Here is a 27,096-nt window from a genome sequence, read left to right on the forward strand (position 1 = left end):
GGTCGGTATTAATTTGTTAGTCATACGACTCATACGTACCTAAAGTGTGCTTAAAATGACTTTGAACCAGAATAGTTATTTACGATACAAGTGCGAAAAAGAGGAAATTCGAAACGAGTGGCGATAAATTAAAACACGACCGAAGGGAGTGTTTTAAATCGACACGAGTTGCGGATTACCTATTCGCACGTGTATCGTACAACGTTTTACAGTACATATGGTATGGCCCTTTAAACTTTTAACATCGCACGAAAAGTGCTATTTTACGCACTAGTGCGGGAAAATAGGACCATATGTACTGTAAAAGGGTTTTTGTGAGAAAAACCTAGGGGGGGTCAAGTTCTTCAAACGTTTTACTTGTTGATAATGTAATGGAACATGGAATGGAAAACCTTGCAAATTTGGGAACTTACTATCCAAATTGTACCCTTTCAGATGCATGGAACCGTATGAAAGAGACGAACTCTGTGCCGTCGTGGGGAGAGCAGAGCAAGCCGGATCAAGTTCTGGTGCAGACGTCGACAGGTCTCTTCAAGTTCCAAGGTATATTGTCTTTGATTGCTGACGGCGGATTTAATTGTATTTGTAAACCTTGTGTCGAGTTACCAGAAAAATTAAGTCTTGACTTTTGCTTGCTTCACGGGACCCCTAAACCTAACCAATGTCTTTCGTTCCAGGCATTTCTCGCTCTTTCACACGTAAACTCCACGAGTGGGAGAAGTCACGAGGGATTGCTCCCGAAGCGTCCACATCGGCGCTGTTACGTGCCGCCCGGGCACGCAGCAAAGCGGCAAGGGTAATTTACATTTAGAAAAACTTGTGTCGTTTTAATGACTATTTAGACTTGAATGAGACTTTTTCCTCAATCCAACAGGACTGGCCTTAATTTACGGGAGTCTTATTTCAAAAGATACCAACTTTCATTATTTTGGTTGACTCGATAAAACGTATTTGAAAAGCACTACCTATTTGTAGAATTTCCCTAAATATCCTACCTAGCCTTTACCTATTGTAATTTATACATTGTTTTGATTATGCCCAGGCGGCACCAGCACAACTAACAAGAACACAGTCAGATGGCAGCGTCGCGCCATCTATGGCATCTGGGCACCTCCACGCTTCTAGTCTCAGCGTTAATGACGCTGATGACTTCGAGTCGGAATACGAGAGAGAGCATTTGGTAAGGATAAAAATACACACATAACTCTCTACGCTACGTTAGATCAAAATGAGGCAGTGAGGAAAATCATAATGCCTACTTATTAAGGTAAGAGAGAACTCAATTTATTTTGTCGTAATTGAAAAGAAATAAAAGAAAATCGATCAAAATCGATCTCGTGGTTCTGTTCATAAGAACGAAGCTAGCAATTGTGATAAAACAATACTTCTTTAGAGATAGATTCGTTTGAATTTGTAAATATGGGTGAAAGATGACTTCAAACTACAGTCAGCGCTAAAAGCATTCTTTGACAACTTTACAAAGACTTATGAAACTTTGTTTACAGCTAGTGGACGACGAAGACCCACCGGCCCGTGGCGCAGTCCTAGTAGAAGTAGAAGCCGAAGAGGTCTGCACAGCAGCTCCTCTAGTGGCCGTCTCCCCGCGTCCCGCACCGCAGCAGCCGGTGTATAGCTATGGACTTGCTGAAGCAAGATTGTTGTGTGAAACTAGTAGTGCTGCAGTCACACAGCCTAACGAAGGTAAGGCACTAGCCTTTATGCATTCAATAGTCATCATTATTAAATGTAAACTTCACACTTCGTGTTTTTCTGGTTGTTTTCATAATACTAACCATATTGTTCTGATTTAATTTGAAACATATTTTTGAGATAGATCGGAGATCCACTCACTATCACTATCCTAGAATATAGTCGTAATAGACTAGATTATAATTGTATATATCTACATTTTAGGATCTCGCACAGTGAAAGCAAATGGACAGACTGGCGCTAGACCCAAGAGCACTCGTGAACAGGTGACAAACCACATCTAATTGCCTTAACAACTAATTCAATTTTGTTTACCAAACAATTAATATTTAACTTGTTACAGTCAAAACCTTCAGAAAAGACAAACAGAAGAAAAATGGCGAGACAACCAAGCATAGAGGAAGATGCAAAGTTTATCAGAAAAACCATAGAAGAAATAGAAAGGGGCAGTTCAAGTCGGTTTACTGAAGAAACAGAAGAAGTTGAACCTGACACACATTATGAGCCAGCCACAGTCAGGGAAGAAGTAGTTAAAGTATACAATCCTTCAAAAACTATTAAACAATCTGAAGTTAGAGAAAAAACAAAGAGTAAAGAAGACATCGAAGATCTAAAAGAAGACAAAAAGAAAGATGATAACAAAAGTAATGGGAAAAAGAAATCTAAGTCACGAGCAAGATTGGAAAGAGAGCAATCAAAGCCTTCAGAGAGTGACACCGAGCAGGATGTGGACACGGTAACTGTGGAGATTCCAAGGAGAAGAAAGAGGCCTCGACGGGCTTCGGAGAGGCCTAGAACTCCGCCAACATCATTACATTCGGATTCCGAAGGAGAGGTAGCTCTTTTGTTATTAAACTATGGCCAATTTTCCTCTAAAACTATTTTTGTTCTTTGCTTATTCAATCATTGAATGCTTCAACTATATGAACAAGCATGTGCTGATAAAACTAACCACACTCATTTATTCCCAAGGTCTTCGTTCTCAAACTGAAAGCTCCTGGACCCCGGGAGGGTTCACCAGAAGTCATAGTGAAAACAACCCGCAAAATATTCTCCCCCGTCGTCCGAAGTGGCGAATCTGTCCCCAGAGCTGTCATCCCAGTCGACGTTGAGGATCTTGATGATGTCAGACCCTCAGAGCAAGTCAGACACACTAAAAAGGCTGAAAGAAAGGCGAAGCAGGAGTACTCTCGTTCGAAGAGTTCTGGGGATCTTCAAGAGGAACAGAGGCCAACGACAAGACCGCCTCTGCCGACGTCACCGTCATCACAGAGGAAACCACAGCCTAAGGAAACTGCCCCGTCAATAAGGATTATGATTCAGCGTTACAATATGAAGATCAGTGAGGAAGGTAAACTGGAGCCTTCTACTAAAATGTCATTTGTAAACGCTAGTATATATTAATAGTTCTGTTAACGCTTGGAATGATTTTTGGTGTGGTACCTTCATCTGGAACAGTGTCAAACTAAAAAAAACTACAGCATAGTGCCCATAGCATTCTTAGAAAACCCAACATTTTTTTTTAATTCATTGGCTATTTGATAATAATTTAATTGTTACCAGGTCATACGCCTCCCAGCAGTGGTGCTTCATCACCGGCCTGGCGCTCCCCTGCTTTAGAGAGACGACGCCCTCCCGACATGCCCGTTGGGGTTAATATCAGGTAACCATATAGTCAGGATACGGACGAAACAAACAAACGGATAAATAGATAGACTGATTAGGTAGTTTAGGATTAAGAACGTCCAAGAAGTAACAAAGAAAACATGAAATATTTAAGCCATCACCACTTGCGAGATACATATACTGAACATTATGAAACTACACAACGGGACTTAATCGCGTATTTAAGTTCCACAGATCGCCATTTCTACAGTAGAAAAGTGCGAAATCAAAAAACATTGCAATTTTAATCGGGACGAGGGTTTTAAGATCTCATCCACATGTAATCCAGTCATTAGTAAATGTAAGCGGAAAAGAATATCGACAGTCGATAAATCGAATATCGTTAGTGTTGTGTGTCGACAGAGTGACATCCCTAGTGCGCAAAACGTTCAAACTGATAAACAAGACCAAGTGCGGGTAGTTCGAAAAACTCGCGCGGCCACATAGATGCAAGTAAATTGAGGTAGATATGGTACCAGGCGCACGATCGTGAGCCATTAAATATAGGTTCCGGAACCTATATTTAGTTAGTCGTATTAAGCCAGTCTTCTCCGAGACCACGGGGACAACGCCGTCCTCGAAACGTCGGAGGTAAATCTTAAAACTTAAATACGCGATTAAGTCCCGTTGTGTAGTTTCATAATGTTAAATAATCGTGAAAGTTTAAATCAGTGTTTTACATATACTGAAGGCTCTCAAGCACTGACACGTTATTGCTCTACGAACAGTGCTACCAAAGCTCTTAAAAACTTTTCTAACACTTGAAAATATTAAAAAAGTATTTACAGTACATATGGTCCTATTTTCCCGCACTAGTGCGTAAAATAGCACTTTTCGTGCGTATGTCAAAAGTTTAAAGGGCCATATGTACTGTAAAACGTTGTACGATACACGTGCGAATGGGTAATTCGCATCTCGTGTCGATTTAAAACACTCCCTTTGGTCGTGTTTTAATTTATCGCCACTCGTTTCGAATTTGCTCTTTTTCGCACTTGTATCGTAAATAACTATTTTAATTTACTTTACAGAAATAACCCATTCCTCGAGAGGGAAGTTCAAAAGTCGGCGAGCGCCTGTCAACTATCCAGAAGAGACCAAACTTCAGCAGAAAAACGACTTACACCCGTCCAGCCACCCGGCCTAGATGGCGTCCTCAAATCCCGGAGTGCCAACGCTCTACACCCCGAACCACCTATACCAGAAACCCCATTGCAGAAAGAAATGGAAGACAGCCAAGAGACTATTAAATGCAACGCAAGCACAGACACTATTGTACCAGATGTTATTAATGTACCTGAAAAACCTAATCCAATTGTCGAGACTACGCTTTTAAGACAGATGTCTGAATTTCCAAGCATAACTAAAATAGTGAAAGAAAATCCTGAGCTGTTTGCGAGATCTATATCGACTGTGGAGTCAGTGGCCATGGAGATTGAAGCTAGTCAGCTGTCGGAGAGGGCAGCGAGGATACGAGCTGCGAGGGAGAGGTTCCTTTCGTCTCCTGTTCCGATGAGGCGGGAGGGGACGAGCTCGGCTAGTGATCTTAGGCCTGGAGATAGGTGAGATTCTTCTAATTGTTCGTTGGAAATTTTAACGTAACTTGGCCACACTGTTCATTGTTCATTCGGAAAAATTATTGCAAAAGCATAAACCATTAATGGCTTATTAAAAGCGTTGATGGTAGTGCTCATATCATATGCTATTAAATACGTGTCGCCAAATGTTTACAAAAAGCAAACATGTAGAGAGTTTTTGCCGAAGAAAGCCAAATTTCGGCGGTGTCCTGACGTGTTGTGGTTGCGTAAAACATTGCAGCCAGAATGTGTTTTAATTTTTCGAATTTTTTTCTTTCACATAACTAGAGGGCGGAGTACCGGTGGCAAATTTCACACAAAAGGTATGGAGTCGTTTTTATAATTATTATTTTAGGCTTGAATAATAAAATTATTCATTTACCTAATGTACTTAGTATGGTACCTACTCGTAAATTGGAAGTAAGTACTTAACACTATGCACTAAAATTCCGATAGAAGAAAGTTTTCTGGTAATAGATATAGTTAGGACTATTTTAAGCCTCCAAGGAAGTGAAACCGTGCGAAATAAACTCGAATTGGTTCTAGATAGAAACGCAGATGCTGACGAATTAAGGAATATGATTACAATGGAAAATTATAAACAAGTCCTCAAACATGCAACCATGACATCAGTAGATGTAGATCGATCGTTTTCCACTCATAAATGGATCTTCAATAAATTAAGAAACCGATTCACTCCGAAAAACCAGGAACATGTGGCCATAGTCCAGTCATTTTATAACATGGATACGCACTTAAGTGTAGATTGTGAGAAGGATCTCGAACACATAATTCCAGTCCTCAATTGTAATTGAATGGTCCTGAAAATAATATATCGTTTGGCAGGTATAACTTAGTCTAGTATTTAGTACCTAATGATAATGTTTTGATAAGAAAACATATTATTATGTATTATAGATATTAACAACATATTACATTATATTTGTATGCTCGTAAGATAATTTCTATAAGTTCCTAAAAATCATTATGCAAAATTAATCATTTATTCGTTATTTATTTAATCATAAGAATACTTAGGCGACTCCATACATTTAGTGTGAAATTTGCCACCGGTACTCCGCCCTCTACACATAACCTTCTACCAGCACACACACACTCATGCCATAAAGTGAACAATTGTTTTGTTAAAAGTGTGTACAAAGATATGCAAGTTTTAAGGAATCTATCCTATATTTGTCAGGTCCAGCCGCATCAGCTGCGAGAGTGACGTGACAGAGTCCCAGTCCTCAGGCCCACAGGAGTCCGCACTAGGCCGGAGTGCTTCAACAGGCATGGTCAACGTGGACCCTGAGTCCTGGCAACGGGTCGCAGAAGGTGAGCACCCACATTTTTCTTCTGTGTGAGAAACAAGATGAGGTTTCTTGTAGTTTGTCTTTAACACTAGCCTTTTGGGCGCTAAAAACGTCAAGAAAGAAAGTTGTCTCATGTATTCGCGCAAGGCGCTAAGAATATTTTGGTGTTGTAGGTAGATTCATAAGAGTAATAAGAACTGGCGCAAGATTTGTATTGAACTGTCAAATTTCTCAGTCCGTGCCAGCTTTCAAGAAAAATTAAATCCGTGCCAGCATTCAAGAAGCAACCTAAAAGTAATAAGTTTTATAGCATTCCTAGGTACCCTCTCAACTACCTACCTTCGCCGCCGTGATTTTGGGGTGTCAGCATTCATTAATTTCATTCTACCACAACGTTAATAAGATACGTTAATCGTAATAAAACAATATTTAAAGTCGATGATGATACATGCTGTTAGTGAAAATCTTGATGATGAAGACTCAAGATATACCGGTAACTAAGACTTATTATTATTTGGAGCCTGTCCCAATGCTGGCCAAAGGCCTCCCCCCAATTTCTCCACAAATCTCTAGTGCTATGTCTGAGAAGACATAAGACTTGATCTTGGTATTTCGTTTTGCTGCCAGGAGGGCGCGGCGAGAGGCGCACTCGCTCCCGGTTCAGCCTCGCGCGGCTAGCGGCCCGCCTGCGCCGCAAGGACCGCGACGAAGGCGCCGTGTCGCGGCTCTGCCGACAGAGCTTACTAGTGCATCTGCCCAACAAACACTGAACAACATTCTACGATTGTCATCTTGGCTAGGCTCTTCGTGGTCTCCTACGACGGTTCAACTGCTTTAGGCACTCAGAAAGGCGTATTTAAACGTTAGAGCTAAATATCATACAATCCGGCCCGCGAAAAGGAATCGGGCAAAGGCCGGGAGCCAAATTAAAACTTTTGTCGAGGTCTTGAAGACCTTACGCGCGGTGCATGCGTAATGAAGTAAAAGTCGTCCGTGAGATACGAACCAACTACTTACCAAGACGATCGTCATTGTCGTATCAAAACCATAACAAATTCTTAAAATTGAATTGACCTCATGAGGTAAAGGAAATTTGATGACCCCTGGATGGAGTAGATTACTCGTTTACTTTAAAAATAACATTAAATCCACAATAAAATATTTATTATAAACTTTTGTTTCATTCGTTTTCTCTTGACCAGCTTACAAATGCAAAACAAAATAGTTATTTACGATAAAAGTGCGAAAAAGAGGAAATTCGAAATGAGTGGCGATAAATTAAAACACGACCGAAGTAAGAGTTTTAAACCGACACGAGTTGCGAATTACTTATTCGCACGTGTATCGTACAACGTTTTACAGTACATATGGCCCTTTAAAATTTGACATTCGCACGAAAAGTAGTATTTTTTTCGCACTAGTGCGGGAAAATAGGACCATACGTACTGTAAATCTTATTTTCTTCAAATTAGTACCTACTATAAACGAATGTTATGGATATTGACTGTGGTGGGACTGAAATAAAAAGGCATTTATTTATTTAAAATTTAATATCGCTTCAATCATGACAATACGCTGTAACACTCCGTCAACCATTCAATACTTCGGTAACAATAGTTACCGTATCAAAAGGTAGGAAATAATATCATTATAATGAAACGAGCCATGTGAAAAACACTACAATTCATTAGTAATAAGACTCAAAAGAACACTTACAAACAACATTAAAGGGTAATTTGGTTGAGGTAGATTTAATTATAATTTTAATTTACAATACTAACTTTTGTATTGTGGGACGCAGGGATCTATATGTATTGCCTATGTTGGATAATATTGAAATTTAGGTACTTATTGAAGTCTATAACGGCCACTAGCTTTCAAAACAACAGGTTTAAAACGCGAAAATTGAACCTTTATTACCATTTGCATTTGTCAAATATACTTACAAAAAAATAAATGCAAGAAATAACGAGACAAAAAAATCTTATACAGGGCGTCCCACGGCTATGCCACATGGAGGGAAAGTACCCTAAATATTGTGGATGGAACATTTTACTGAAAGAAGACATTATTTTAATTTAAAAAACAATTTAAACTGCATTCATAGATTTTTAAATAATTACATGGTTGAACCGGGAATCGAACCCGCCGCACGAGAAAAGAAAGGCATAGCCGTGGGAGACCCTGTATATCAATATAGGTAATTTATATCAAACGTATTAGGTGTAGGGCACGATGGCTCTAACACGGCCAAGTTTTTTGAGAATCGATTATCATATATCGCATATCTTTTTAGCCACTAGACCGTCCGGCCCGCGAGACTGTTTTCCTGTCAACCGTCCGGGTTTTTTTAGCGACGCACGCCCCGCGCTGCGCATTCACAACTTTCTGTCATCTGGCATCAAGAGAATCAGTAAATAATGCCGAAATATTCCGTTAGATAGCTCTGAAATCAAATCTTTCTTCCACCCCTTTGGATAGTAAGGTTCCCGCGGACGGTTAAGAGCATATTGGTTTCGGATACTATGCTATCGTCGGACGGTCAAGTGGACATTCTTTTATTAATGTTAGCATGATTTTTAGTTGTTTTATTTTAGATTCCCGGAGCCCCCAACACAGTTCCCTTACATTAGTTCGAGATGAATATTGCAACATACATTATTTATAACATCAATGCCATATAACATTTTCGTTACTTTAGACGTTTAGTAGTTCAACAGTCCTGGTTCTGGAAACAAGCTTAACATTACGTTATTTAACAAAATTATTTAATTAGTAGGTACTGTTTATCATTATATAATTTTATTTTACTTTATAAACGATTTCAAAGTGGTTAAATAAAGTGGTACTGTAATAGTCAGTTTTAACATCGTTGGCGACTATTTTAGTAATATCAAGGGGTAACTTCTGTATAAAATTTCAAATCAAAATAAACTTTACAGGCGAGTTACCTAAACTTACAGTTGAGCCACCACTTCGTTATACTGTATAATTATTTCTTAATTTACACAACAATTTATATTACCCACTCCTGGTTAAGGGTAATGCAATAATTTATTGTTGACCAAAATTACAAATCTTAATAATTATTTGCAAAGGCATGATACAACTGAAAATAATATAAAGACGGTAACTTGAAGACTGAATTTCAATTTTACTTAAACAAAGCTTAAAATAAATGGAAAATAATATTTACTAATCAAAAATAAACCATTGCAAAACCATCAACAACTCCGTTTCCAAGCCTAATAAAACAAAGTAAAATAGGATTTAGGGTCCATTTATATTTACAAACATTGAATGTTGTGCTATACATTTATCTGTCGGCGTCTGCACGGCCGTGTAACGATAGATATGATTCTGAATAAGTTAATAGACAGTGTATACAAGAATTTTATTTCGCCTGCCACGACTAGTATCTGGCACGCTAAATGTCTGTAAATATAAGTCGACCTTTACAGCTCAAATATCAAATTGAAAACGCCATACAGTTTCCGCGCCTAACGTTATAATATAATGGACGCTGTAGTCTAAGTACATGTTCACCGAAACACGAGTCGTGTTCGATGCGTCGTGCAAAAATATCGCTCGAAGGCTTTACGCTAACGTTTTACGTGGTAACGACTCGGGAAAAGCATCAATCTGTCAAATATGTACTAATAAAGGTTTTACTAATACTAGATGCTGTCTACGCTAAGTCTGCACCCAAAATAAGTCAGTTTATTTAAAGTTGTACACTTCACTTTTTTATTTGGATTTTTATATTTTATTTCTACTAATCCTGATAGGAAAAAAGAGTGTCCCAAGATTTTTATTTCCATTTCGTGACCAATTTTTATACACTTTATTATGACGGTTTCGTAATGGAAGGAACGCGAACGTATGACATTTTTGGAATTCATTCATCTGTTAGGAACAAAGAAGCTCGTGATTCCAAGTAAAAATAACACAAAAAAATCTAAATCTTAAAAAAATATAAAGTGTAGGTACTTTAAATAAAATTAATCTTATAGTAAATTAGGTACGTCTACGCTAACTCGTGCGTCACGTCAAATATGGTACGGCCAAACTTTGCCACTGCTAAGTCGCTGCAGACATAGCGTAATTGGTGGTTCAGTTTTATGCACTGGTTAAGAAAAAACAATATCCCTGTGCCTGTTACGATTACAAAGCCAAGCCGTAACCAAAATATTTAAAGTGCCAGTTTAACTCCAGAACAGTTAACATCAAAATTCATACTAACCTAATTGTACGCGCAAGATACTTTAGTATCTCTACAATATTGCTCTGCGGTTATTTAAAATATATGAAGGCAAACATAAACTGTTAACAAAATAATAAATTATTGTATTTACAATAAATTAATATGCATGGTGAAACTATTGCAGATAATGGAATGTAGGATAAAATAGTGTACTTATCGTAGGCCTTAATTGGTAGAATAACTACGACTGTTTAACATGTTTTTAGACTATATTAGAACTAAATTTGTGGAAAAGGATCCATCCTCTTAAGTTTGTCATTTAAATTAATGACTTTTGTTTTTTTGACAGAGTTCAAATCGTATTAACAGTTTTTATGGTTTGTAACTTGTAACCTTTTGTGCATGTATCCAAAAACATACAAAATCAAATTGTAGAATAATCACCTTAAATAGTCACAATAATTGTTAACAACGCCATCTACCGATATCGACCTACTTTGAACAAATCAAATGGTAGATTACATGGAATGGTTTGTAAAATAAATACCCGTTTTAGTTATGATGGTTAAAAATTGTATAAAAGTGTAAAATACTTTACTATTTACGTTAAAAAATATGCAGAATAATCAGAGGCACAAATTCAGGCTTAATTTTATATTACTTTCGAAAGGACGGACAAGCCGATGGTCAAAATAATCAGTTTCAGAAATTAAAAAAGTGTGTTTTGAATTTCTTAAAAGAGAATGAAATATAACATTTTTATATGTGAAATATTTATTTTTAGTATACTTTCATGGTTTAGTCAAATCGCCAAATTAAGCATATAAAATACCTATATCCTTCACCCAACGGCGCAAAATTAATTTTTAGGTATCAGTGGTAGGTTTACAAATGAATACTTAGTGCATTTAAGGCAAGTGCAATTATGCGCACAAATTGACATAAAAAATAAAAACATAAAACTTATGACGGCCTAGTTTCTAAGATACAACTTGTGTTATCTATATGATTGTTATACCCATGAAAGTATACTAGTCAAGATATTAACCTGATGAATACCTACTAATTGCTATTTGTATCGTAAATATTACAGATATTACTTAAATACCTTAAACGACTAAACTACTGGTAGTAAAAGTAAACAAGAAATTTATAAAACAAGACAGAGTAGTAAAAGTAAGTTAATACAATTTTATTCGATTTTTAAGGCATTCTTCACTTGAAATAAATATATAAAATATAAAGTTGTGAGAGAGAATACTAGGGTAAGATTTTTCAAGGTTGTACACTATCTCTTTTTTCAAATATAGGATTTTTTTAATGTTATTTACGCTCAGAATCATGAGTTCTTTAGATCCTAATAGGAGAAAAAAAAGACCCAAAAATTTTTTTGGAAACCGTGTTTCGTTTCTTTCATTCCGTTACCGCCATACAAAGATTATGAAAATTAGTAACGGAGTGGAAATAAAAGTCTTGGAACACTTTTTTCTCCTATTAGAATCGAATGAGCTCGTGAATGTGAGTAGAAAAAACATAAAAAAGTCTAAATAAAAAAGTGTAGTGTACAACTTGAAATGATGGCCCACTACTGCCTTGTATTAATATTTTGCTCTGACTATAGATCTATTTCAACTACTAGTATTAGCTGTCCTATTCATTAAATGAAAATGTAAAAGTAGGTATATCTTAAACTATGGGAATACTAAAAACGTTGTACAGTACTCAGGTAGCCGTAATACGATAAGAAATTCATTTTGGTTCCTGGTTGATAATAATACAAATAAAAACTTAACAGTGATAAGTTCATAAATATTAAAAACAAATAAAATGGTCAGAAATAAATATGTAACACAACCTCGAGTGAACTTGCGTAATAGCTACAAAATGTATATTAGCTTAAAACGTATCACTAAAACTCTATTTTACAAATTATTTCGTAAAAGTAAGGTATAGCGCTCAATCTGTTTGAAAGCATTCATGTTTTTAGCTCCACTTATTTAGTACTAGTTCGGTAGCATCTGAGACTAAAAAGATATGTTTAACAGATCGTCATACAATGTAGCTGACTTGTTGCTAAATTTGGCCGAACATAACTCATACTAAAGTCATACTTCGCAAATTTCCTGATAGCACTAGAAAAAAAAAACATATTATTATGCTAAATATTAAGCATAAAATATCAATACAGATATTTTTTTCCGTAATGTTGGTTAATAAATAACCAACATTACGGAATGGGACAACATTATGGGATGTTTTTTTCCGTAATGTTGGTTGGTAGATCAAGTTTATGCAGAGTCCATCAGGGTTCCTGCGAAGTGTAGGTAAAGTTTTCTATTATCAACGTCAATATGTTGTGTCATATTACAGACAAATTGTACAAGATGGAGTTAACACACAAGTAAAATGTTAAACATAAAGACAACAGCAGAATTCTTGCACGCAAAATCAATACTATATCCAAAATCCCAGCTTACCCGTCGAGCCTTTTCCAGAATTTAAATTTAGACCCTGTTAAAAAACCTAGCGTCGAAGATAAAATCCTAGATTTTTAAAAGACCTAACACTACGCCTAAGCCTAGTTAACTTAGAGTAATTGAAATTTCAGGTACATAGTCGGCGTTTTTTTTTTAATTTAAACTGAGTTTTATACTTCATTTTAAATATATTTACATAGCTGTTTGTGCTTTAAAAAGTCAGTGTCTTATTTGTATGTTAAATTTTATTATTGCTGAAAGTTCTTCCACATACGTAAAATGACAAAATAACACGGAGGCGGTTAATACTATTTATTTTAATATCCTCATCTGCTTTGTACCACTTTGTCTCCAAAAAGCTGTTTGTCATTTATTACTAAATAAATTATACTTTAGAAAACACAAACAGCTTATTTTTTACAATTAATATAAATTGTACCTAGGTGCTTTTACTAAACCATGTAGTCATACTATTGATACGTTGTCTATGCAACATAAATCAATAACTATAGACCTGTTTAATTATTTTTTCTTATAATAAACTTGAATACATATAATTAGAAAAGCAAACTCAATAGGCGTTTAATAATAAATTTCGTACCAAAACCACTTAATACAAGAAATACATACATATACCTATGTAATTTTAATAGACCGCCAAACTAGTTTTAATAATTAATTGCCAAAAAATCTCATAAGCCAAATTGGTAGTAACTATTTTTTGTGTTTCAAATAAACTTTAAAGGCATTATATTGTAATTATGGTAAAAAAAATAGCTTGTTAGAAAAATCATTAGCAAAACTTACTATTATTAATAAATAAATAAACTAGCTAACCAGTAAATACCTTTCGGCATATCTACGGGGTCGATGGGTAATTACAGTAAACTTAATTTAATATTACGTATAAATTTTAAAATAATCTTATAACGAAGAAAATGAGGTAGATATAATTGTGATATGGAATAAACAATGAACTTCGTCGTCGAGCAGCCAGGTGTTCAGAAATATTCTAATACATGGTTGACTAAACAATTAAACACAGTTTTGACTGAGCATTATACAGATGTAGGGCATAATTATTTTCCATCGTATTTTCACGGAAACGTACGAACGTGTCTTGCCATTTCAGTCAGTCTCGGTACAAAAAGTAATGAGATTGACTGAAATAGCATGAGAAATACGAACGTTTCCGAGAAAATACGATGGAATACAATTATGAACTGCATCTGCAATGACATGTAAGAAGCACACGCACAGACGAATTACTTGATGGTAAGCAATTACCGTCAGCCATGGACAACTGCAACACCAAGGCTGCAAGTACATTACCGGCCTTTAAGACGGGAGGACGCTCTTTTCGAAAATAAAGCGAGCGCCGATTCATTAGTAGTAGTCTGTGCGGGTAGAGTAGTAGAATGTATTGCTTTCATTATATTCCAAGACTCTTTTCTTTTCGCACAGACTCTAGGATTGTTACTTATGCCATTTAGGGTTCTTGCTAAATTGGAAATTCTATAGCGTAATTATTAAACAACCAATTTAGCTAGAACGCTAAATGGCGCAGCAAATCGCGGAGCGTCATGGTACGTAGATAATGTTCATGATGTATTGGGTGACCGTTGTTTTTAAAAAAAAAATCGCAAATTTGTCAAAAGAATATTTCTGAACACCGAAAACATTTTAGTTTCAACAGAGTTAACAAAAATTACCGCAAACATGGGAAAAACAGCGTACGTGCGTCTAACTCGGAATAACTTTGAAAAACAGCGTACGTGCGTCTAACTCGGAATAACTTTGAAAAACAGCGTACGTGCGTCTAACTCGGAATAACTTTGAAAAACAGCGTACGTGCGTCTAACTCGGAATAACTTTGAAAAACAGCGTACGTGCGTCTAACTCGGAATAACTTTGAAAAACAGCGTACGTGCGTCTAACTCGGAATAACTTTGAAAAACAGCGTACGTGCGTCTAACTCGGAATAACTTTGAATTCAATAACGTGTATACTAGAATTTAATACCATTTCATATCAGTTAGTTCGTTGCAATAAATTATTTATTATTTATATATTTTTATACTATCTACTTGTTTTCTCTTAGGTTTTTAAGTATCCTAGTTTGAATAACTTTTTATTGTAATAGTGTAAAGTAACAGGTCTCTTCGTTACATGCGCTAGTAGGTACCTACACAGTAGGCATAATAAAATCTAAACAAATTAAAATAGAATAAATAAACTTATATAATAATAATTAACGGGAATAATTAACGTTAGCGAACTGAAAGTATGACCTTCGCCTTTGGGCTCTGTCATATTTCTAAATATCTCAGTGTCGAAGTTATTATTATTATATTAACAACTGCGGAAATAAATACGGAGGATGTTAGTCCCTGTCATTTCTGTGTACAATTCTTATTACCTACATATTCTGTATAGTTTCCCTTCTACGAAATACGGGGCTATCTTCTAGTTCTATATCAAAATCCTGAAATCTAAGCGCATGTAACGAAGAAACAAAATAAGTGTGTAACATGATTATATTTATATTTATATGTGCGTTGGAAAATTGCTGCGCTACAGACAGATATTCGGAGGCCAATGTCCCACGGACAGATGTTCATTGGGGTTGGCATTCAAAGTATTTTACAAATAGCGCCAGGATAGGTATATAGGTATATACCTGTCAATCCTACGAATTGTGTCACTAGTTCCTTCTTTTTTTTATTTTATGGCTCGGATGCTAGCTGTTTAAGCTCATAAAACAAAACTAGAGACAGATTAAACGTATGCTAGCGGCATCTATAAAACCCTTTGACAATTTCTAACCCCATTGTATTTAGCCGTACGTCATTTTGTTGTCTTTAATCTCTGTCAGTTGAAGCAGCATATCTATAAGGTACGTAGTATGTATGTGTACAATCTGAGGCGTACAGTAGGTAGGTATATAATATAATCAATGGAATTGGAATGCAAATTGTGAAGGTAACTTATAGCTTCTCAGGCTTTGTCTAAGAACTGTCTATGAAAGTCAGAAAACACAATATAACCGTCATTTAACATCGATAAATACTTTAAATGTTATGTACACGTGAATTTAGGTACTATAATGGGTGTTTGGATTTCATTTTGGTCTATATTTTGTACGATTACGTTGCACTAACGGTGAAACTAGGCTATTAGACAGGAAGTCCGGTGTCAGAGGCACTGTATTTCTAGACATACGCATAGCGGGCGCCACGGCCATATTATTGTCTCCACGCTGTTTCCAAATAATCTCAGGCCGATTTAATAACTCTATATACACGCCAAAACGGGCTATAGTTATATATACAGCGTAACAAAGTGCGCGAGGATGGCTCCGCGCTTGAAAGAACCGATAAATTATACTTTGTACTCGTACTTGTTATCAAAAATCAGCCTTACGTCGTTAAAAATAAAGTCTATTAGGAACAAAACACGCCAAGCTATCCTCGCGCCGTCCTAAACAGTCTCCAGTAACTAGCGGCCCGGAGGCCTGCGAGGGATCGCCTATCCCTGTGTAATTCGGGAGTGGGGGCGAGAGGGGGGGTCTCAACCGTTGGGTTGAAGCGTGGGTTGAATTTTGCTGTTGTCTAGCGTAAACTCCGAACTCCGGGTGATTTCGGAGTTCATATTATCGTCAGGTAGTTTGTTGAAGGAGTTGTTGGTGCTCAGATCGCGGGAGGACCTGGAGGTGTCGAAGTCGGGGCGTCGGGAGGTGTCGAGGAGGTAGGACGCGGACGTGTCGGCCTCGAGGACGGTCTCGAGCGTCGTGTCGGCGTCGTGTCGCGACACGTCGAACGGCTCGTAGCGGCCTTTCTTCATCTTTCCGTTTGGGGTTTTCGACTGTGGGAGGAAAGTTTTTGTTGAGTTTAGAGTATTTAGGGATACTTATTCTGTGTATTTTGTTTAGTTGTTATACTGACCGTGGGGTTCTCGGTGATGTGCACGTGGCCGTTGAGGAGCGGCTCTCCAGCGGCGCCGCCGTTTGCCAGGCGACCTCCAATATTCTATTTAAATAAACAAGTAATATTAAGGAACATTACGAGCATTCGTTGCCGTATTTGAACTTCAAGATATTCACAAGAGACGACACGTACTAGATCCATTCTAGATACGTTATAGTTTAGATATCAACTAGTTCTCTTTTGCAGCGCAATTTGGGCAACCAATATCACTTTTACTTTAGATATAGTAAGATATCTATTAGATGTGAATTGGATCTCTAAGTCGTATCCTGTGGAAATCGTTCAAGAGTATCTCCAGAATCGCGCAAATGACAATTTTGACAGGTTAGATCTTAAACATATCGTTATCGTATCTTGGTGATGTCTAAAATATATCTAATAGATGTCTATATCAAAATCCGAATCGGGCCCTCAGTGTCTATTGTCATTCTCATCAACCTGCCTCAACGTTTAAATTAAAAATAAAATAATTTAAGGGTTTTTTTTACTGTACATATTTAGTAATACCTAATGACAAATCAATATCAAGTTATTCAAGTGGTTTGTAGAAATTGGACACCGTACCTTCATTTCCGAGCTCTCTCCTTCGTGTCCCTCCATAGGGGACATGGTCCTTCGTCGCGATCTGCATTTAAAAATAATTTCTAATTAATGACTGTTCACTTATTCCTTTTTTTATTCAATAGTAAATTTACAATATAATCACATTGATCACAAACAAAAATATTTCTTGTAAAAATAATATATCGCGTAGGTATAATATTTTGTGTACTTTTAAAACTAATATGCAATGTATGACTGGATTAGAATTTTTTGCAGATTTTTGCATTTTTTGAGATTGCAACCTTTGGCTATGTGAACTTTATAGTTTGTCATTAAAAAACCGCTTGTGTGACTTCACACACGGCGACAGCAGTGGCCAGCAGCCGCACCCAGCAGTGAAAAAAAGTGGTGAGGAGTTACCTGACAGGTGAGGCGGCCATTTTCCTCCGCCGCCACACCAGCAGCGCGGCCGCCGCCAGCACCAGCAGCACGCACGCCGCGCACCCGATGCCCACGCCTGTCATAAAAGCTAACACATTATTACAAACAAGGTCACACTATAGTGTTAACATCGTAAAACCCATATAAAGTTTTGACATTTTTAATTTGAACCTTTTGTTTGAATTTTTTAATGTCTATTATGTGCATATGCGTTTTGTTTTAGATTGTAATGTTGACATGTAGAGACAAGATTAAATATAGAATTAATCCTATTCTGCTTTCGTCACCCATTCTACATTCGTCACAATCGTCGGTGGCTCTCAATGTAGAATGCGTGACGAAAGCAGAATAGTACTAATTTAAGAACTTGACAAAAAACGAATGGGACGACCCAAGACGATACCGCCATTTTGCGGTATGAATCGGAAACTTAAACTAGCAGTGACGCTCAAATTATGGGGCTCCTGTGTTGTCCAAAAGCTGTAGGTAGTTATTATTCGAAGAGTGTCTCACCTACGGCGATGGAGGGCTGCTCCGGGGCCGGAGGGATAGTAAGCACCTGTCCCGTGCCCTGCGCTGTCACTGTCACGTATGTCGGCAGTGATAGGTCTAGACCCACAAGCTGTGAACAAATACAGCAATATTATGAACTTAGTAGGTAAATAAGCTAGACAGATTACGTAGTCGCAATAAGGCAGCGGTCGGCAACCTTTTAGCAGCCAAGGGCCAAATAGTAGTTAACGGAGGTGACGCGGGCCGTACTTTGTTAATATTTATGACTTTATGAGACAATGTCGTTTGTCACTATTACATACAAAATAGCCAAGGCGGCTCTCGGGCCGCAAGTGACAGGTTCACGAGCCGGGCATAGATTCCTTTTTGGGTCGGAATGTCAGATGGTAAGCCCTTTCGTAAAAAAGTGCTTACGTTAATTGTTTGGAATTAATCGTGGTGGTACTTCCTCTGTGCCTTACTTACGGTTAACTAGCAATGTGTGGTTTCCTCAATAATTGAGCCTTCAAATTATATATCGTTGTGCTTTCATTCTCTTGTGGTCTTGGATATAAAGCTACTCTCTAATGTAGATTTATTCTCATGCTCCCGCGCCTCATTCAAGGCTGCTGTCACAAAATTGTACAAAAAAAAACACAGTAAGTAAACAGTAAGATAGATATTTTATGGATCGTAACTTTCATAATATAAATTATTATGTTTAACTGTAAATTAAAGTCGTTTTAGTAGTTGTAGTTAAAATAGTTAAGTGTCTGCATGTTACTAGGTTTACATTTTAATACCACTTATGTTCTCGGTGAGATATGTTTAAGGAAACAGCATAATCTATATTGTACTAGTTACGTATATTCTATCCATATTGTTCTTCACTTGCATGCTTCTGTTCTATCTCCTTGTAATAAAATAAAATAAAATAAATAAATAAGCCGCAAGCCACCTTATATAGGCAGAATAACGAAGGTTTTAGCTAACCTGAACATAGTTCTCAGTGACGTAGACAACACACCACTTCTCGAGGGGCTGCGTGATATTCTGCGCGAATATGACCCCTCTGGGACCAGTGCCAACACTGTGATAAGTACTATTTATAACAAGGTACACATAGACAGCAGTGTTTACCTGAACATGGTTTTCAGTGACGTTGACAACGCGCCACTTCTCGAGTGGCTGTGTGATGTTCTGCGCGAACTTGACAACTCTGGGGCCGCTGCCGACCCACGACACTGTGATGCCGCTGCTTGTGTACACGTAGGACAGGTCCTTGGCATCTGAAAGGTTATTTAAATGAGTCAGAATACCACAAATCTATATATCTATAGGGTCTCACAAGAGGAAAGTCTTGTTAACAGTGTATGTATGTTCTATCTTAACATCGAAACTATAAAATCAATTTTAATTAATGAATGTATTTATGGTCTTGAAGACCAATCTACAAATACTTTTGGTTTTTGGTTTTCGCGGTAGGCCCTAAGCAGGTACGAACTAATAAGTAGCGAGAATTTTTCCTTATTTCAAAGTAATGGTAACATTCCATTTCTAACCGCAGCTGCACTACCGGTACTGAACGCGTCGCTGTCATTGTAAATTTCCGTAGTAAAATTGACAGTAGAGCAGCTGTTGTTGGAAATGGAATATTACCCTAAGATGTGATACACGTGTAAATAATAGCAAAATTCACCGAGTCCTAACACCGTAAAGAGATCCCTTGCAGGGATAAGCTCGCCTTTGTACCTTTATTTCTGTAAATATTATGTAAACCTGTGTTGTGTACAATAAAGTGATTACTACTACTACTACGTAAATGTGCACTTACCAAGATCCTTGATCTGTGGTGGGATGGTAAGAGTGTCACTCCCAGCTTTGCCTTCGTTGCTGATCACCTCCACGTAGGTCTCCGAGTTCGGATCCAGGCCGGTCAACTGTAAAAAATACATATTTAGTCACATACCTAAATATGTCGTGGCGATCGTAGATTTTAATCATTTTATGAAATGACATTTTAGAATTGATCAGAGATATGGTTAGCTTAGGTTTAATAGCTCCTCTACATGATGGGCCAACGCCGGCCACTCCAAGGGACGCAGCCATGCGGTAGAATGAGATAGCAATATCACTTGCTCCCTCTAGCGCATAAATGCGTCCCTTGGAGTGGCCGGCGTTCGCCTATCGTGTAGAGGAGCCATAAGGTTTTAGGTTAAAGTACGACTATGACTCCGAGATTTTGAACAATATGTGGGTACTTCCAAATACTCTACAAAACAAAGACCAGTACGGTGTTCCCATCAGTGTTGACAGTAGACCAGTCGCCCAGCGGTCCCAGCTTCTACCTGTGTCGCACGGTGTACCGTACTTCACTTATAGCTGAGCTTAGTAAACGGGATAGCGTGGGAGTGAGGCGCCAAGATCCTCATCTCTCGCCTCCACTTATCACCGCTCTCTGCCGGTTGCCGCCGCCGTAACATGTGGAAGCCTTTAGTAGGTACTTATAGCAAAAGAGACCCTTTACTCACGAGTACGGTGTTCCCATCAGTGTTGACAGTAGACCAGTCGCCCAGCGGTCCCAGCTTCTGCCTGTGTCGCACGGTGTACCGACCGACTCCATTCCACGACACTCGTACTGTCGTGGTGTTGATGTACTTGTAGATCAACTTTGCGTCTGCGAATTGTAGAAATTAAATCATATACTTTAACACAAAACCTGGAACACACACATAATATGAGCGGAACAGATAGATAATTTTATATTTTTTGAAAGCCATTTTAAAGATTAATCGGAGAGGCTTTATCACCTGTCGCTTCTCGCGGCGTTTTTGCCAGATTTGGACGCACTTTTATACCTCGTTTTTTTTAGCATTAGAAAAAAGGTAAACAATCTTGATGTGTCTTTTAATTGAAAAACACATTTTAAAAATAAGTTACGGCAAATATGTAACAATTATGAATCTAATACGATCATTTATATCCTTCTGCTTTCATAAGTAATAGATTTTGGTTTTTAAAAAGCGTTTTTCAATTAAAAGACATGTCAAGATCGCTTACCTTCTTGCAAGTTCTTTCTAATGCTAAAAAAAACGAACTATAGATCTCGCTAAACTGCTTGTGATATGTTAAATGAGTTTACCTTCCTCAGCCAGCGTAGCCACGCGATACGGCAGCTGCGCTTCAACAGCCTCGAGGTCTTGCAGCTGGGTTTCCACGCGCACTTCATAATCGCTGGCCGGCTGGAGGTTGTCTATCGTCACTGAGTGCTTGTCGCTGCAACATAACAATGTTAGGTATTAGAGGTGATTAGAGTTCTCGAAGTCCTATTTTGGGTGTGAAGAAGAAAAGAGGAGGTATTTTTCCTTTTGGCCTGTAGTTAAACTGTTAACGAAACAAGACCGAAGTGATCCCATAAGTGTTCCGTGAACAAAGTTTTGTACGGAACACTAAAAAAAACCGACTTCACAAAACAAATTACAATTTAAAAGAGTACCTAGGTATTTAATCCGTACGCGATACACGGCCGTCGTGAAAGAGGCTCGCACCTCGCACCGTTAGTGGTTGAGAAAGGAGACCTAGGCTTCGGTCTCTTTTTACGTTGTTGGCGTTTGGCATCTAAGATGTTGAGGCGGTTTTCCTCAAACGATTTGATGCGGTTAAAGATGGTCGACCGCCAAGATGACCTGTCTGTAGCAAGCTCCTCCCAACGCTCAGGGTTGATTTTGCAAGCGTTAAGGTGTCGTTTGAACACGTCCTTATAACGCAGATGCTGACCACCGTGCTTCCAAATGTCCTACCATGAACTTACCTGTACTGACAGTTGCCATCGTCGCTCGACGGATCGTCGATCTTGAGCACGCAGACCAGGAACTTGTATTTCCTGGGCGCGAGGTCATCGGTCTCCCACTGTACGGTGAAGCCGCGGGTCGTGATCTTCGTCACTTGAATGTTTCGCGGCGTCGCCCGTACGTCACTGTGATTTAAAATTACTGTCATGTTTTGCTATGAAGAGGTTATCGCCACTTTGACATTGCTGTACATTATGAGTCAAAAAGTAATGTGTTAAATGCTGACAATCATCAAACTAGTAATAGTATTCTGATACGTAGGTTATGTTTTGTTTTAATTACATTTTTACATATTTACCAGGGGCCAAATTCGACATGTACAACTGTCAGATTTCGCATCCACGTCAAATCAACAGTTGATTTTATTGCATACTGAGTGTTGATTCCATCAACGGTGGATAATATCATTTGGTACAACCAAAACTCAACTCTAAACTAAGGGTGGTTCGGTTTGGTTTGCTTGTCACCCTAACTGTGGATTGTTAATGTCAAATTTTGACATTGTACGTATTCGATAACTTATGATTTTTCCCACATCAACGGGAGATCAACACGATACGTCAAACGTCGCTTGTCGAATAGGGGTCCAGCTAGCCACTATTTAACAGTTTTCCAGTCATTAAAATTATTAGGATTATTAGGAAGGTTACCTCTGGAAGAGTTATATTGATATAAGTTAGCCTTTGATTCTCAGTTTCTTTAAACCTTCGGCCTAGCTTGTACATATTAAATTAAATTAAATTATTACTAACCAGTATCTGGTCGCAATTCTAACGTAATCTACTTTTCTGGCAGCTGATTTTCCCCTAGCATTCTTATGTTTAGCATTATTAGGCCTTGCCCACTACTACTGGCAGTCGGTTGGCGATCAAACCTCACCCAGTGCTAAGGTCCAAGGACCGCCACGGCACGCTGCTCAGGTTCTGCTGCAGCCAGGGTCGAGTGCGGGTCCCCAGCACGCGGATTTGAAGGTCACCGTATTCGGGAACTATAAAGAAAATAAAGTAGGGGTTTATTAGTAGAAAAACCCTGAAACTGCAAAGATTGCTTGGTATATGAATATTTTTGGTATCAGATATACCGGAGCGGCCAAGGCGCTCACAAACACTTGAATGCGTCTTTATTGTCAAGACGTTAGAGTGCGTGTTAAGATATTTTTGAGTAGCTTGGCCGCTCCGATCTCTAACACAATGTACAATGAGGTCATTGTTAAAGCATTGGTACCGAAATAGATCGATAAGTCAGTCTTAAAGTGGAAGTCATGGATTCAAAACGCACGTTCGTATCAATGAGAGAATATTGACACACTTGATATTTACCTACAAGTTGCTTAATGGGGAAGGACTTTTTCCTCATGAGAAAGCAAGACTAGTCCAGGGAGGCTAAATTTCCTCTCTGACTTAGAAGGTCACAGGTCTCAGGGTAATCCCTTTCGTATAAACCGGAGTCTACACCAATTACTGGGATTATAGGTTGCCAAAAACGGATCCAGAGCACCTTTGGGTTGCAACCGAAAATGCTAAGATGAAAAGAAGTAGGCTATATATCCACTTACTATCTAAAGTATAGTTTGTTACACCAATTATGTATTAGGATTAGGTTGCCAAAAGCGGATCCAGAGCAACTTTGGGTTGCAACCGAAAATGATAAGATGAAAAGAAGTAGGCTATATACCACTTACTATCTAAAGTATAGTTTGTTACACCAATTATTAGGATTAGGTTGCCAAAAGCGGATCCAGAGCAGCTTTGGGTTGCAACCGAAAATGCTAAGATGAAAAAGAAGTAGACTATATATCCACTTATTATCTAAAGTATAGTTTATTACACCAATTATTGGGATTAGGTTGCCAAAAGCGGATCCAGAGCAGCTTTGGGTTGCAACCGAAAATGCTAAGATGAAAAAGAAGTAGACTATGTATCCACTTAGTATCTAAAGTATAGTTTGATACACCAATTATTGGGATTAGGTTGCCAAAAGCGGATCCAGAGCAACTTTGGGTTGCAACCGAAAATGCTAAGATGAAAAAGAAGTAGACTATATATCCACTTACTATCTAAAGTATAGTTTGTTACACCAATTATTGGGATTAGGTTGCCAAAAGCGGATCCAGAGCACCTTTGGGTCGCAACCGAAAATGCTAAGATAAAAAAGAAGTAGACTATATATCCACTTACTATCTAAAGTATAGTTTGTTACACCAATTATTAGGATAAGGTGCCAAAAGCGGATCTAGAGCACCTTTGGGTTGCAACCGAAAATGCTACGATAAAAAAAGGAGTCTATATGCCACTTACTATCTAAAGTATAGTTGGTGACCGTCCCATCCAAAGTGACATTGGTGATGACGTCATGCTTGTCCGCCATCCGACTCTGCAGGACCCACTCCACCACCCCAGGAGCCTGCTTAGCGAACTTCTGCCATGACACCAACACCGACTTGTCATCCTTCGTCAGGTTTATTGGAACTGGAAAAGACACACGCACTGTTGTATAGATTTAACGTAGGGATGTACCGACTAGTCGGGAAAGCCGACTACTGTCCGTCCACATTTGTAGTCGGCGATTAGTCGGCGACTAGTCGGCAAAAAAGGTCGATTAGTCGGCCTATTTTTAATTACAGAAAGCAGGACATAAATAAAATAACGAGCCAATATTAATCAAATGTTACATGACCATTCTACTCAAATACGTATTTAGGGTAAAAAATGTGCTTATGTTCATAATAAATTCATGTACCTATAGAAAGTTATGAAGGTGTATCGTAGCAGTAGCACGGAACATCTTTCAGTTGATATTGAAAGCGCAACGACGGAAGGAGCAAAAAAAATTGTTTTTCTAATGTATCCGAACTTGAATAAAGCTACTACTGTTGCCATACGAATGTAATCTTTATCGAGAAGTAACGATTATGAACTTGGCCGACTAGCCAACTAATCGGCCATCCGAGCGCCGATTAGTCGGCTAGTCGGCCAAAACCATAGTCGGTACATCATTCACTGCCATCAGGGGGCGTGGCCTAGGAACAAACTTGTATGACGGTGGACCCACATGTGCGCCGGAGGCAGTGAATGTGTTAAATAACTGGCAAGGGTCATACATATTTTTTAGCAAACTCGTTCGCGTCTTTCCTGTAGACATCGCAAATTTTAAGGTACCTAAAGCTAATTTTTACGCGGCACCTTTACAGGCGTATCTATGTACCAAAATCGTTACATAACATTGATTGTATTGTCCACAGAAGTGACCTTTTTCTATAATGTGTTTTAACCCTCAAATAGTGTTTTATTGGCTAAACGCTGTCACTAAAAGTATCAGTTTTAGTAAAATAATCATCAGTTTTGTAATTTCTTTTTATGAATTCATTTCGCGCAATGTCGTGATTAAGGATGACTCATGTTAGACCGGGCCGTGTCCGGGCCGGAGCTTCCGGCGCATCGTTTTACGGCGCTTACTTTTTTATGACACAACAGGCGATCACGTGATGCTTTCCATAGAAAAACGATGCGCCGGAAGCTCCGGCCCGGACACGGCCCGGTCTAACGTGAGTCACTTTAAGTCGTTGTCAACGTGAGCCGTCGTTTATATTGTATGTTATAAATAGAACGACTGGCCTGCGGCAGCGAGGCGCGTTCGAACAAAGAAAGGCTTTACCAGAACGCCAAGAAAAAGGAAACGCTCTAAGCGTCATACTCTTGACTTGACGCTGACATTAACAGCGTCAACAGTTTCCCTCTCTTTCAGAAAATTCATACTATAATACTATAGTTGGTCAAACCAAACTGTCAGTCAGTAAGAGCCGGGAAAACTATACTCATCATTTTCTTTTGGGTGCTAATACTAGTGTAAGACAAAGATGGTATGATTCTCTTTGTCTATGATTGAAATGAGACCGTCCTTAGACAAACTACACATAAACATGAGGTAGCTTTGTTTAAATTACACTTACCTCCTTGTCCTTGGCAGACCACGAAATCCGAGAAATCAGTGGCAGCACCCTTGGCAGATTGAATATATGCCCGAACCTACAATAAAAATTCCTTTCAATATGCATACATAAATAATTACACATTTTAATTTAAAACGAAAAACATGAGGGTTTACTAAAGTAGATGCTGAGCACGTAAAATTTGGTACATTGACCCGCTTGTTCCTATTTCTATCGCACGCGCGTAATTATATTGCTGTTCCGCTCATGATGTCAGCGGGCAATAACACTGTGCGAGCGAGACAGCAATATAAATATGCGCGTGCGATAGAGATAGGAGGAGGCGGGTCAATGTCCTAAATTCTTCGTGCTTAGCGTCCTTAGTTTAGAGAGACAGCTTACTTGAAAGCGGTATGGCGTGAGCGCTTTAGGCACGCTCACCACGGCGCGAGGGTCTTGCACGGGAGGTCCTAGCGGCATCCCTGTCCCACCAGGTTCTGGAAAAAAGGACAGAAATATAAATCGCGAAACAGTGGCGGTTTAAATCTAAGGGAATTATTTAGCAACCGCAGAAAGGTAGTTTTATCTGGAGGAACAGCTTGATCAGCGATGCGTGTCAGACCAGAAACTATTTAAAAAAAAATCTGTAAAATAAGCCGTCATATTGTGAGATGTCTCCTAAGACCTCCTTAAATAAAATTGTTAGCCTTGAGCTGAAGCTTGAAGAGTGATGTGTCTTAAAGCATAAGCCAACATTCCTTTAGGTAAGGCGCCCACTGGACTAGAATTTCCTAAGCACCCAGGAGTGTTCGTATATAAAGACCACTAATCTTCATAATTCTAATGGCCACGTCATCTTTGCCAGTTTATAGTTGCAGCGACCAATTGTATTTTGAAGAGGTAGTCTACCGC

General features: G+C 38.5%; 3 protein-coding genes across 4 annotated transcripts in view; 1 reads left to right on the forward strand and 2 right to left on the reverse strand.

Annotated features, from left to right (window-relative positions):
- Positions 1-7,100, forward strand: part of LOC134673618 (uncharacterized) — a 61,787-nt gene extending 54,687 nt beyond the window's left edge. For both annotated transcript variants that reach the window (XM_063531618.1, XM_063531625.1), the window contains exons 8-18: positions 436-543; positions 678-796; positions 1,043-1,180; positions 1,506-1,701; positions 1,915-1,976; positions 2,054-2,545; positions 2,683-3,061; positions 3,274-3,373; positions 4,404-4,934; positions 6,151-6,284; positions 6,890-7,100. In XM_063531618.1, the coding sequence (XP_063387688.1) occupies positions 436-543; positions 678-796; positions 1,043-1,180; positions 1,506-1,701; positions 1,915-1,976; positions 2,054-2,545; positions 2,683-3,061; positions 3,274-3,373; positions 4,404-4,934; positions 6,151-6,284; positions 6,890-7,032 (2,402 nt within the window). In that variant the 3' untranslated portion in view covers positions 7,033-7,100. The remainder of the gene's footprint in view (positions 1-435; positions 544-677; positions 797-1,042; positions 1,181-1,505; positions 1,702-1,914; positions 1,977-2,053; positions 2,546-2,682; positions 3,062-3,273; positions 3,374-4,403; positions 4,935-6,150; positions 6,285-6,889) is intronic.
- LOC134673879 (scavenger receptor class B member 1-like) overlaps positions 1-27,096 on the reverse strand; it is a 353,882-nt gene that overhangs the window by 152,461 nt on the left and 174,325 nt on the right. The gene's annotated exons all lie outside the window — the stretch shown is intronic.
- LOC134672207 (protogenin-like) overlaps positions 7,794-27,096 on the reverse strand; it is a 169,756-nt gene continuing 150,453 nt past the window's right edge. The window contains exons 12-25 of the mRNA XM_063530111.1: positions 26,587-26,681; positions 26,206-26,281; positions 24,554-24,724; positions 23,136-23,244; positions 22,217-22,381; positions 21,548-21,681; positions 20,937-21,082; positions 20,240-20,345; positions 19,546-19,694; positions 18,427-18,535; positions 17,893-17,989; positions 17,494-17,554; positions 16,888-16,971; positions 7,794-16,807 (exon numbers count right to left, since the gene is read on the reverse strand). Coding sequence (XP_063386181.1) covers positions 16,514-16,807; positions 16,888-16,971; positions 17,494-17,554; positions 17,893-17,989; positions 18,427-18,535; positions 19,546-19,694; positions 20,240-20,345; positions 20,937-21,082; positions 21,548-21,681; positions 22,217-22,381; positions 23,136-23,244; positions 24,554-24,724; positions 26,206-26,281; positions 26,587-26,681 — 1,796 coding nt within the window. The 3' untranslated portion in view covers positions 7,794-16,513. The remainder of the gene's footprint in view (positions 16,808-16,887; positions 16,972-17,493; positions 17,555-17,892; positions 17,990-18,426; positions 18,536-19,545; positions 19,695-20,239; positions 20,346-20,936; positions 21,083-21,547; positions 21,682-22,216; positions 22,382-23,135; positions 23,245-24,553; positions 24,725-26,205; positions 26,282-26,586; positions 26,682-27,096) is intronic.

The sequence above is a fragment of the Cydia fagiglandana genome, chromosome 2, assembly GCF_963556715.1.
Source record: "Cydia fagiglandana chromosome 2, ilCydFagi1.1, whole genome shotgun sequence".
Lineage (NCBI taxonomy): Eukaryota > Metazoa > Arthropoda > Insecta > Lepidoptera > Tortricidae > Cydia > Cydia fagiglandana.